This window comes from Dreissena polymorpha, chromosome 3 (genome assembly GCF_020536995.1).
Source record: "Dreissena polymorpha isolate Duluth1 chromosome 3, UMN_Dpol_1.0, whole genome shotgun sequence".
In the NCBI taxonomy this organism is placed as follows: Eukaryota; Metazoa; Mollusca; class Bivalvia; order Myida; family Dreissenidae; genus Dreissena; species Dreissena polymorpha.
In genome coordinates, this window is record NC_068357.1 from 117,102,202 (window position 1) to 117,114,784 (window position 12,583).

The following is a 12,583-nucleotide window of genomic DNA, read 5'->3' on the forward strand; positions in this document are numbered from 1 at the left end:
GACAATCAAATTTTAAGAATGACTTCTCTCACCTGATAGTGTTCTTGAAGTTCATTATTCCTAAAAGATATTTTACGTGTGAATATATTATTGTAATTATGTAGAATCTTGCAAAAAGAAATTTATATGGTAGGTAATGATGTTTTAGTATAAAAATATGCGCATTAGATATTTCAAAGGCTTATTCGGAGTATACTTGCATTGTCAGTATTTGTTCCTCTGTTTTTGTTCAATTTTAAACAATTAATAAACAAGTTGATAAATGCAATCACGGTCAGTATGTCGAAATTGTACGCTTAATGTTGTGATAGTATATCGCGTAAAAGTCGATCCATGCCACGTATATAAGCCCCGTCACGAAGAGCATCTCAGTATCTGTTTTGCCCAATATAATGTCTATCCAATGTGTCATCAATAAGCTTATATTTGAGTTCTGTTCTGAGAAAACTGGGCATACTGCATGTGCGGAAAGTGTCGTCCCATATTAGCATGTACAGTCCGCACAGGCTAACCAGGGACGACACTTTCCGCATAAATAGGACTTTTGCTAAGACGAGACTTCATTTAAGCGAAAAATGTCATAAAAACGGAAAGTGTCGTCCCTGATTAGCCTGTGCGGATTGCACAGGCTAATCTTGGACGACACTTTACACACATGCATTATGCCCAGTTTTCTAAGAACATGACTCATTTAATGAAATAAATAAAACCAAGTCAACGTGAGATTTTGTTTATGTATTCAAAGGGTTTTGTAAAAAAAATATATGATTGTCAAATTAATAGAAACGTTTCATATGTGTGTTTGTCCGATAATGGTCAAGGTAGATGCGCTTTTCTGAAACAGAAATCACCATGGTTACCGTTATACAAAGGGGAAAGTATTTATTGGTTAAAAGTGACAAGCGCGTCAACTGAATAGAAGTGAAGTCTTTGTAGAAAATTGAAACAAATGGAAATTTGTTCGAAGAAAATGAAAATGTGTTAAGTTGACAATTTTTCAGAATAAGTTTTACATAATTAACTAACCAACAATCCTTCAAACTGCATAAGCTCATAGTAACATTGTACTGGCATCAATCACATTGCATGTAAAACATGTTATACAAGTTGATTAATATTTATTAAACTGTTTATAAAAGCGTGCTTTATTGTAATTAAATCTTTCTCCTTTTGGCCGTGTTTAACACAAAAACGTTTAATATCACAAACAATTATAACGTTATGAAATATATGAATGTATGATACTAACCGTTAGTACAACTGCTCATTTAATATTTGCCATATCCGCCTTTCCCTCCCCATCCCCCGCCCCATCCTCCGAGGCCTCCCCATCCGCCTTGGCCTCCCAATCCGCCTCCGATGCCTCCCCATCCGCCTCCGATGCCTCCCGATCCGCCTCCGATGCCTCCCCATCCGCCTCCGATGCCTCCCCATCCGCCAATTCCGTCATAATATCCGCCTCCGATGCCGCCTATGCCTCCAATGCCGCCCCAGCCCCCGAGGCCTCCGAGGCCTCCATATCCGTAACCGCCATATCCGCCTCTCCCGTAACCACCGTAGAATCGGGCGTTCGCTATCGGTGCGATCGCCAGAAGCGCTGCGGCTGCCACCAACAAACAACTCAGCTGTTTGGTATTCATCGTGCGTTTACCTTAATGGAATTAATAGTCCAAATATATATACGAAAGGAACATTTTTATTTAAAAAGCTTATAGCAAAATAAAAAAGTTGTATTAAAGAAATGCTTGTGATATACCGAAAAAAAATGATTGATAAAAAAATTGATGTGAAAACAAAAAATCAACTGATTTGATAATCATATGCATATTATTCAAGTATAAAATAACGTTGAAGGAAGCGAACTTTTTATATCTTTCTCATGGAATATAAGCTTAGAAATACGACTTTGATTGAATGGACATTTGCGGATACTGGTAGCTAAACAAAAAACGCCGATACCAAAGTAACTTTTAAAAGTTAAAGGCGTCCGATAAACAATAAAACGTTTAGGCAAAAACTGAGTTACTTTCAACAGGAAAAAAGGCATTACGATGGATCCGCCCAAAGTCTTTCATAAGCGATATAATGCGATAAAAATGACTTAACAGAATCGTAACAACTGAAGGAACATATCTTACAGAAAAACGAAATGCATATTTTAACACTTTATTTGTTATTCTGTTAACTCTTTGTTTAATTTGTTCAGACCATTTGCATATGACCCGCGCCATGTTAAAATACAATATCCTCTATTGCGGCAAGCGCAGATCATTCCTGCAGTTTGGTCAGGAGCAAACATGTCCGATATGAAGCCAAGCAAGGTTTCGTGGTCTCATAGCACCGGTCGCAAATGGCATAAGAACTATTTTCGCATGACGCGGCTCAAATGGCTATCACGATGCTACACAATGCATTTTTTAATTGAGCAGTTATAAACGGAAGAAATACGGCCGCGACAATATGTTTTGCAGAAATGTTTCAAATATCAAGGTAAGCAACTACAAACTTGTTTATTTTTCTGGTTCTATGGTTGATCCAATATTTGGTGAATAAATAAACGACTCCTGTACAAGTACATGATCATACAGCGTTCATAGCAGCTTTGTGATTAATGTATTAAATGTGTATGCCATCCGCGATAAGTTACACAAATAAATGAGTCGTGTTCTGAGAAAACTGCGCATAATGCGTGTGCGTAAAGTGTCGTCCCAGATTAGCCTGTGCAGTCCGCATAGGCTTATCAGGGACGACACTTTCCGCCGAACATGTCATTGTTCGTTTAAATGAAGTCTCTTGTTAGCAAAAATCCAATCAAGGCGGAAAGTGTCGACACTTTACGCAAATGTATTATGCCCAGTTTTCTCAGAACGCGACTCAAATAGACACAAAGTACTTCAATTAATTCTAATTATATGTCATGCATACGAAAAAAGTGCGAGTTTGATGACGGTAAACGTTTTAATAAACGACACAGCTCGAATAATCTGTTTCTTAGCATAAACTTAATAAATTATATAAAAATGACCTTTGTTTAATTTAAAACTGAGATTTGAAAAAAAATATGTTTAAAACACTAAAACTGTGGATATGGCAGTTACTGAAGTAGATTCTATACAAATGTAAGACACATTCCTACATATGAGCCGACCTATGTGAAAACGGGATTAATGCATGTGCGTAAAGTGTCGTCCCAGATTAGCCTGTGCAGTCCGCCTTAACTGGATTTTTGCTAAGAAGTGACTTTCTTGAAACGAAAAATATCATAATAGCGGTAAGTATCTTCCCTAGTTGGGAAGACACTTTACGCACATGCAGTAAACCCCTTTTTCACTGACCACGGTCCATATAAGTACGAAAACAAAATCAAAATACATAGTAACTATGATCTCAAATAAACTGTTACATCCACGAGTGAACGCAACCGTTTGTACTCACCTTGCAGTTGAAAACAAGCGCGTGTCTCAAAAAATAATAACACTATGGGTATTTCATCGCTTATATACTCGCCGCCAAGGTAAAAATCTATTATTAATAAAAAAATATGATCGGTCATTTAACGGTCATCGGAAATCAAAGGACAGTAGTGACTAATTGGGAAAATTTAGTTGACATGGTCACTTACAGCGCTTGTTTTGCTCGGACATGACGTTGGTGATCTGAGTTATTTGACATTTATGGTATTTTTATGTTCTTGGTGACATTAAATGAAACAAATCAGGTATAAGAAAGTCCTAATTTGGCAAACGTGTCCAATAATTATAGAGATTATGATTATAGACTATGTTGTTGAAACTCACCATCGTTTTGTTAAGACATTTAATATGTTTTCATATTGCCTAAATAGTAATGCATGTCAATGTTTATCCAGTAATACAAATGATTTTATTTGTTGTTACAATCACAACCACGTGGATCGCTTGTATCTCGTTTCTATTCCTCACATAAATAAAAGCGTGTTGGTCATTGTCATGCATGACGTACATAAACCGACCACACATCGTTGGCAAAGAGGCAACTTTATGCGACCTCTTTCGAGTTAAAAGTGATGACGAAAGAAACATTTGAATTAATAAGCTAAGTGTTCAGCTAAACAGTCTTAGCCGTTTAATAATCGCTCGGACTTTATAAGCCTTGTTATGAGAAAACTGAGCGTAATGCATGTGCGTAAAGTGTCTTACCATATTAGCCTGTGCAGTCCGCACAGGCTAATCAGTGACAACACTTTCCGCCTAAACTTGATTTTCGGTAAGGAGGGACTTCATTTAAACTAAAAATACAATCAAAGCGGAAAGTGTCGTCCCTGATTAGCCTGTGCGAACTGCACATGTTAATCTGGGACGACACTTTACACACAAGCATTAAGCCCAGTTTTCTCAGAACGCGGCTCATATTAAAATAAAATCTCGGTGCGCTATTTTATTTGATAACAAATACTTCTTCTATGTATACCAATTTCAATGCCTCATACTTATCTTTTTACATACCGACTAATCGAGTAACATTAACCCCATGGACACTGTCTGACCATATTTCAGTTAAGTTTGTTTAGAAGAAAATAAACGAAACTCGTTGAAAAAAATGTCCCCGATTAGTCGATCGCTGATTGGTCGTTCGCCATTTAAACAACAATTTGATTGACATGTGGCCAGCAGTCAATAACTTTCATATCAGTCAAGTAAAGGTGTCAGTGTAATACAGTACTAATTTAATTCATTCGTTGAATTTCAACGGGTTTATTTATGTATCTTTCTAAGATAGATAATAAAATTGAAAAAAAATGTATCGACCATCAAAGACCAAAACCAGGTCCTCAACCTTAACATAAGTTATTCTTTGATAAACTTTGCATTATTAATACATCTTTATTATAAATGTATGTGTTGTTTGCAAATATATCAACGAGAGTAAATTGGCAATAACAAGTCCCAAGATCAAAACTAGTTGTCGAAGTGCAGGTTGTACGCGAAGTATACTGTTTAGGAAATACGTTGATATCAATAGGTCTTCTTATATCCATAATTTGTAACTGGATACATTAAATCAATTATTTAGTATAAAATCTATGTGTTAATGTGGGTTGAATCAATAACAGAGAAGTAGTATTTGTATAGAAATACAATAGCAGAAAAGCGTGTGTTAAACTCAAAGAAATGCCAATTATTACCGATTTTTGCCGATCATTACCGAATATTACCGAATATTACCGATTACGACACTCGATTGTGATAATATTATTAGTAAATAAATAAACGTCAGTTCGTTGATAGCTACCAAATACCAATTAACCCTCGTTGGCGCTCAAGGCTCAGTCGTAGATGTCAACAGTCCTTTAATGACCTCCTCACATGCTCAGGCAAACCGTTTACTGCCTGAAAACATGGCCGGTATAATCATAGCTAATCATAGCTCACCTAGTTGACAGAGACTGGTTGTTCGTGCCTATGTGTTTGTGTGAATCTTTCAAAAGCAAATATACTAACTGTAGCTTATACGTTTAACTAGTGTTTTGTTCAACGAATTTTCCTTATCAAATAATACTATTTCACGGCAGTAGGAATTACTATTTCGGGACAATATTCACCAAACATCTCGAAGACTTCAGTTTAAGAATAAAATTTCTTTAAAATGGAATATTGTAACTGCTTGAATGTTAATCACCTCTATCAATATATTAAATAAATAAATAAATAAATAAAAAAATATATAGCCTCTATATATTTATATACTGGACGTATTTTTCTTGGTTCTGCGATTTATTTATTCATATGTCTAAGAATTGGTTCTTTAATACGGACCGTAATAATGTTTATAGAATTTCGTTATTGGGTTTGAAATCAGGGACGACGCTTTCCGCCTTAACTGGATTTTTGCTAAGAAGAGACTCTCTGTAAACAAAAAATGCCATAAAAACGGAAAGTGTCCTGCCTGATTAGCCACAGGCTTATCTAAGACGACATTTTACGCCCATGCATTAAACCCCCTTTTCACAGAGAACGGCCTAATTTACATCACTCTGAAAAGTTTTTTCCGAGATTTTCCACGATGTATTGTTTTTGTAAACGAATTCGGGTGGATTGAAGTCCATAACACGAGCTCTTCAATTGTGAGTAGTTTTATATGTTTGATACAAATGTCTGCTCTTTTTAGCACCAATACAACTGTAATTGAAATCAAATACTACTATACATTACACGTCAATATGCGATTTTATTGGTGTTTTTAAAGGTTTCTTACAAAAATACAGGAAAGTTGATGTCACTTCTTAAAATAAGCGCTTTGCCAGGAGTGTTGTCCGATCATGGTCGAGGTACAAAAGCATTTCTGAAACAGATATGATACTTGATAAACATGATGAAAAAATAAATCAACGCGTGTCTGACAAAAAGAGAATTTGCATCGTCAACAGAAACTATTTAAAAAATGTAGATGTGCAAAAGCAACTGTAAAAGTGGATTGATACACTAACAACCGAAATTTAAATTATTATTGACAACGCGTCGGATATTAAATAAAAAAAATAAATATTTGTTACACAAAATGATGAACAGTTGAAATCGAATATTGTTTGGTTATTCATATGCGTTTTCATATGTTCATCGAATACTACTTGCAATTCGCACGTTGATAAACACATTTGATTTTACGCCTTTCGCATTGCCAAAAATGCATAATATTTGTAATGTATTACAGAAACAAAAATTGTATTACGTACATATTTTATGTAATTGCTTCTTCTAAAATCCGTCCCATCCTCCATGGTGACCCCACCTCCGACCCCATCCGCGACCGCCATATCCGCCTCGACCTCCCCAGCCTCCCCATCCGCCTTGACCCCAGCCTGCGCTGCCGCCCCATCCACCCCACAGCCCGGGGTATCCCCAGCTTCCATGGCTGCCCCATCCGCCCAATCCTATGGGGTATCCCCAGTTTCCCCATCCGCCAATAGCGCTGATTCCGCCGATACCGCCTCCCCAGTTGCCGCCGTAAGTAGCGTTTGCAGCGGGAATATTTGCTAAGAGCATCGCGGCCGCCACCAACAGACAAATCAGCTTTTTGGAGTTCATTGTGTGCTAAATAACTGAAATTTATCATCAAGAAATATATTCTTGAAATTTATATGTAAGACAATACATACGAACAGACAAATACACACACATACACACACATCAATATATGTAAACAAAAATTTATTTGATTGCCCATGGATATTTACACTTAGATATTAAACAAATATTAAATGGAAATATGCGGACATTTCTAGTTTTATATAAACGCCGAAGGCAACATAACATTTAATGGTGATGCGCGGAAAGTGGCGTCCGGAAAGCAATTAAACTGGTTGGAAAATAACTCATTAATGAATCAACTAGAACACCAATAATGCCGATTGATGCTCCCCAACGCGCGTTACGAAAAGCAGACGGGCAGAAAAGAATCGTTTAAACTAACTCACAAAATCGTGAACAAAAATGTATGCGAAAAAATCTAAATACAACTATTTTTAGTCCTGTTACAGGTACTATAATTTTAACCATTGACACGTTATATCCAGATGATTCTCATATGGTGTCAATGATACTTCCCATATAATGGCTGTGTAACATTGCAATAACAGTTTCAGGTAGCATTACATATTATCATTTAAAAGTCGAGCAAAATATACAACGAAAGTGTCGCTATTGAATCTATGTGAAACACAATGAATTATGTTATCAAGAAAAACGACTATTTTTTTAACTCCACGATATAACTGCAGGAAGAGTAGATGCGAGAAAATTAACGTTTAAAATGTTCATAAGCCTGAAACACGGTATTCTCGCGGTACTTAAGGAATACACGTTCGCGTGTAAACACCGCATTTATTCCTCTGATTAATAATTGAATATACAGTCATATTTGATTTAAGTTCATTACCAAATTAGTTCTTTTTATTATGCTAATCAATAAATGTTATCTGTAGTCACAACAAAAACAACACCAATGTCCGTCATTCTAACTTATTTTTACGTCGGAAATTTCCGCAGTAAATAGGTGAGATAGCACTTCATAGGAATTAAACATGAATAAGAAAAGATCCTGACGTAATATCAATAGCGACAGTCAAGTAAGATTATATCATTTTAATAATTAGAATTTTAGACACACACAAAATAATAAATATCAAAGTTTTTAAGAACTGTCCGATTTTTTCGTTTAAAAAAGGGTTTAACAGATTTTCGCTTCAAATTATGTTTTCAATCCTGTTGTGACCTTTAATTAACGAGAATCGATTGATATTGGCAGCGAAGTATTTGTTCTTGCAGATTAAACAAGAAGAATGCACAGGTTTGGTTGTAAACAAAAGCTAAAGGAAAAAAACAGCATACCGCGAGACTAGCCGACCCGCGAAAATACCGGGTTTGAGTATAAATTATTGATGCAACAATAAAGAAAGAACAAATATTGGAAAGCAAATCACAATAATTAACTAAAAAAAATAACAACCACTTAATGGTCGTTTTTTTAAGACTGTCACGTTTTATGTTCGTTTTTAAAGGTTTTTAGCAATTATCATCGATTGATTATAAATGCGAATCATACATACATAGAATAATGATTTCGGGTCAGAGTACGATGAATTTTACTATACTAACAATCCTTGATTGCGTCTGTTTGCAAGCATCGCTTGATTAACGTCATTTTCTCCAAATCTCGCATTATAGCCTTTATAACAAACGTATTTACACTGTTTTATCAAATCAAACTAACATTGTAGCATCTGAAACATGAGTTTTGACAAATAAAATTTCTGAATTACACATACATCTTGTTATGATATGTACTGAGGCAGATACAAAACATACAAAGTTTTACATTACATACATTTAACCCATTTATACCTAGCGTCTAGAAAAAAAGCCTTGGCAAACAGCGTAGAATCAGATGAGACGCCGCATGATGCGGCGTCTCATCAGGGTCTGCGCTGTTTGCTTAACATAATTTCTGTAAGAAATATCCTAAATATAGAAATAAATACACTAGACATCCCTAATTTTGAAAATAAATTGATCCAATTTAGAAAAATAAGAGAGTCCACTAGGCATAAATGGGTTAAGAAAATTATTCAAAGTACACATAAGCTTTTCAATCAAACTGATCATATCACATGCAGAAATGTGTACTCACCTAGCAGGTTGAAAACAAGCGTGTGTTTCGAAGAATAATACATGGCTAGTATTTCAACACGTAAATATACTCGCCGTCCAGGAAAATTCGATTAGTAATAAATTATATTTCCTGTAATTAAAACGGAGACCAGTGACTGGCTGGGATTTTCAGTGGACGCGATCACTCATATCGCCTCAGGAAAGACGTTGATGATCAAATTCAAATGAATTTTAACGGTATTAAATGTTTCGTTTGAAATGAAATGAAATAATAAAATAAATTATGATCGATTTTCTTCAATCGGCTGTAACGTATGCGGCGACGAAAGCGCACCGGTTCGAGTTTACTGAACACGCTTTAAGACATAACAGGGGTAACGTTGTTTTCATATATTATTGAAGTAAGCGTGCAATTATTTGTTAAGTTTTGTCGTTAAGTAGTTTTTACTTGATTCAATTGGTATAGATACTGACAGTAGTATTAATCGATCAATTTTAGGTTTGCTTACATTTAACGAGATATTTAACATGATCTTGACACGTATACCCTTGATCACATTTCACGTTTTCCCCCAACTAATGAGTGAAGGAAGAAGCTGTTTCAATTGTGTGAAATAAACACATAAATAATATTTTAATAATAAAAAAAAATAAAAAATAAATAAATAAATAAATAAATAAATAAATAAATAAATAAATAAATAAATAAAGAAAGAATATTTTTTAATAAAAAATGAATTAATAAATTGATATACATACAAATATTCACATATAAATGATTTAAAATAGTTGGATGTTTTGATTAACATATTAACAGTCGAAAGAAAATTGTGAATTTGAATCGAAGTATTGCTTTAACATTGGGGACATTTAAATTTCGGAGATATTCTGTTATGTGATGTTTCTTTTCCTACATAAATATCTGCAAGAATCGCGAGCAGTAGATAAGGCCTTATGTTTAACACATATATATAAATATAAATATATGTATTTATAGATCTTTGAGTAGAATCATGTATAAGATTAGTTCTTGGGCGTCTTTAAATCAAATCATCGGATGTAGCCATTTAAATCCAGAATATCGCTGCTTTATTTTATCTTTCCAGATATTAAAGGGACTTGTTCACAGATTTTGGGCGTTTTTATGAAGTGTGTCAATAAATGCCTTTTTATTGCGATAATTCAACAACGGAACTGCAGAGATCCATTATAATGACATGAGTAGAATTGAGGAAAAAAAGTTTGCCACAGCGAGGCTTGAACCAGTGTTCTTTGAAATAAAAGTTGATTCTTAAACACGTCTTTGTAGAGACGGCATCCCCCCACTAGTTCCGGAATAACTAAAAATTGAGGTTATGTTTGTATAGGTTTACGTTCGGTTGTATACTTTTTGCATACTAGTAACAATAAAACATATAAATGCAAACATATGTGTTGATCAACCTATCGACAATAAACTTCTGGTGAAACGAAATCTCCAACGAATTTTAGCGATAAGTGTTAACAAACGCAATTCTTAGCTGAGGAATCGTTCGCATGTAGTCTGCATCTGTGACTTAATCTGGAAGAACTTAAGTTGGTGGTTTTATAAGATATAAGATTGTTGTTGCGTGTGCGTGATCTAAAAGTGAACCATTTTTCAAAAGTATGCTTATAAATCAATTTGTCAATGGTAAAAAGCCGTTCTATTAATTTATTATAATTTATTAATTTCAAGTTTTTTTCCACAATATGTTTAGTTGGAACCAGATTTACACGTACATATTCATTTTGTGTGTTTGTGGCTCAATGGTAGTAATATTAAGGTAGCGCACCTCTAATGGGCACATATCCAAATATAATCTAATTAATTATTTTCTTAATCAGCATCATTTCACTGAACTACATGCAAATTTGTAGGTAGGCTTTCCATGCTTTTAAAAAAAATATACCGATTTTTTCAAAACCACCCCCACGCTCGGCTTTTGCCCAGTTTATTTTCACCCCTGGGGTATATAAAAGTTCCATAATTCATTCAAATTTTCAAATATGGGCATGCAGTTGGTGTGTACAGATGCTGTAAAGGTGTTTAAAGTTTAAACAAGATGAAATAAGTATTCTTTTACAGACATATATTTTTTACAAATTTTTATCTATGGAAGAGCGCCATGAAATGTAAGTGATTTCAGCCAAGTGAAAATTGGGTCGGTTAAAAACAAAGTGTCATAAAATTCAAAATAGTATCATTTAAGTCATATTTTAAACTTAGTTTTTATAGAAACACTATATACAGCAAAAATACCAAGAACTAGACAGATTTACCGTTTACTTTTTGAAATAAAAATAAAAATGCAACATGCATGGTTCGTATTTTCAACAGTAAATCACCCAATTTCGCCATAACGTTGTTTTAATTTTAATAATTGAAGAATGTGCATAAAAATTGCTACATATTTAACAATAAATATAGCTTATATGCCATATTAAATCAAATTACGTTAGAAAATAAATAAAACGCGTCGCAAAAAAGTATACGTCGTCGGCAGGATTCGAACCTGCGCGGGAATATCCCAAAACATTTCTAGTCTATCGCCTTAACCACTAGGCTACGGCACCTAATAGTAGGCTCTTCAACCTTCGAAGAAATCGCGGGAAATCATTAGAGGTGCGCTACCTTAAGTATTTCAAAAATAAAATGTAAGAAAAACAAATGCCTCTACAAATAATCGTACAAACAGCTTCAATAGTGTGTCAGACACGTTAGTGTGAATGTAGGCATATAATTATAACGATAACTTTTATCAAGACATACTGCTGATGTTTCGAAATTCAAATCTACAACAAAAAAGTCTATGCATGTGCGAACAACAATGCCCTTGTTGCAAGTTAGTCATGTTTTCTATAAAAAAAAACACTTTATTTTAATGATGTTCGTTTATCATTATATAGCCTTAAAATATGCCCAGCACGAGCATGTCAATTATACCCCATCAATGTTTGTATTTAATGGGTTGCCGATGTAGAAAACATATGAGCCGCGTTCTGAGAAAACTGGGCTTAATGCATGTGCGTAAAGTGTCATCCCAAATTAGCCTGTGCAGTCCGCATGTTATAAGCGGACATTTCTTCTGGATTATGTCAGGCGAGTCTTTCTCCGAAAACTCAAACACTTGATGTCGTCAAAAGTGCTGATTAAACACCTTTATTTAATGCGAACGCTCTTTCTGATATGGATATTACTAAATGGAAATTAAACTAACGCATGTCCAATAACATTTCCCTTTTACGTTTGAAAGGCCGCTGTGAGATTTCGAAGTAGGTTAAGCGTCAATATCTGATTAACCAATCACTATGTCATTCCAGTTATAAAAGAACACAATACCGGTTATTGTCACAAAATGATAATTGCAACAACAATAATAAAAGTCATCGCAGGAGTTAATAACTTGCATCTCACG

At 34.7% G+C, this 12,583-nt stretch overlaps 2 protein-coding genes across 2 annotated transcripts; both read right to left on the bottom strand.

Moving 5' to 3' along the window:
- Positions 1-1,268: 1,268 nt before the first annotated feature.
- On the bottom strand, positions 1,269-1,640 carry LOC127872530 (uncharacterized). The gene has a single exon (XM_052415854.1). It carries the CDS (start codon positions 1,638-1,640, stop codon positions 1,269-1,271), a length of 372 nt encoding a protein of 123 aa, XP_052271814.1.
- Positions 1,641-6,734: 5,094 nt separating this feature from the next.
- On the bottom strand, positions 6,735-7,064 carry LOC127872531 (protein FAM98B-like). The gene has a single exon (XM_052415855.1). The coding sequence runs from the start codon at positions 7,062-7,064 to the stop codon at positions 6,735-6,737; it is 330 nt and encodes a 109-aa protein (XP_052271815.1).
- Between the last annotated feature and the right edge of the window lie 5,519 nt (positions 7,065-12,583).

Bases quoted from the DNA above. Each gene is read 5' to 3' on its own strand.
- LOC127872531 (XM_052415855.1), bottom strand. From the start codon at position 7,064: ATGAACTCCAAAAAGCTGATTTGTCTGTTGGTGGCGGCCGCGATGCTC.
- LOC127872530 (XM_052415854.1), bottom strand. From the start codon at position 1,640: ATGAATACCAAACAGCTGAGTTGTTTGTTGGTGGCAGCCGCAGCGCTT.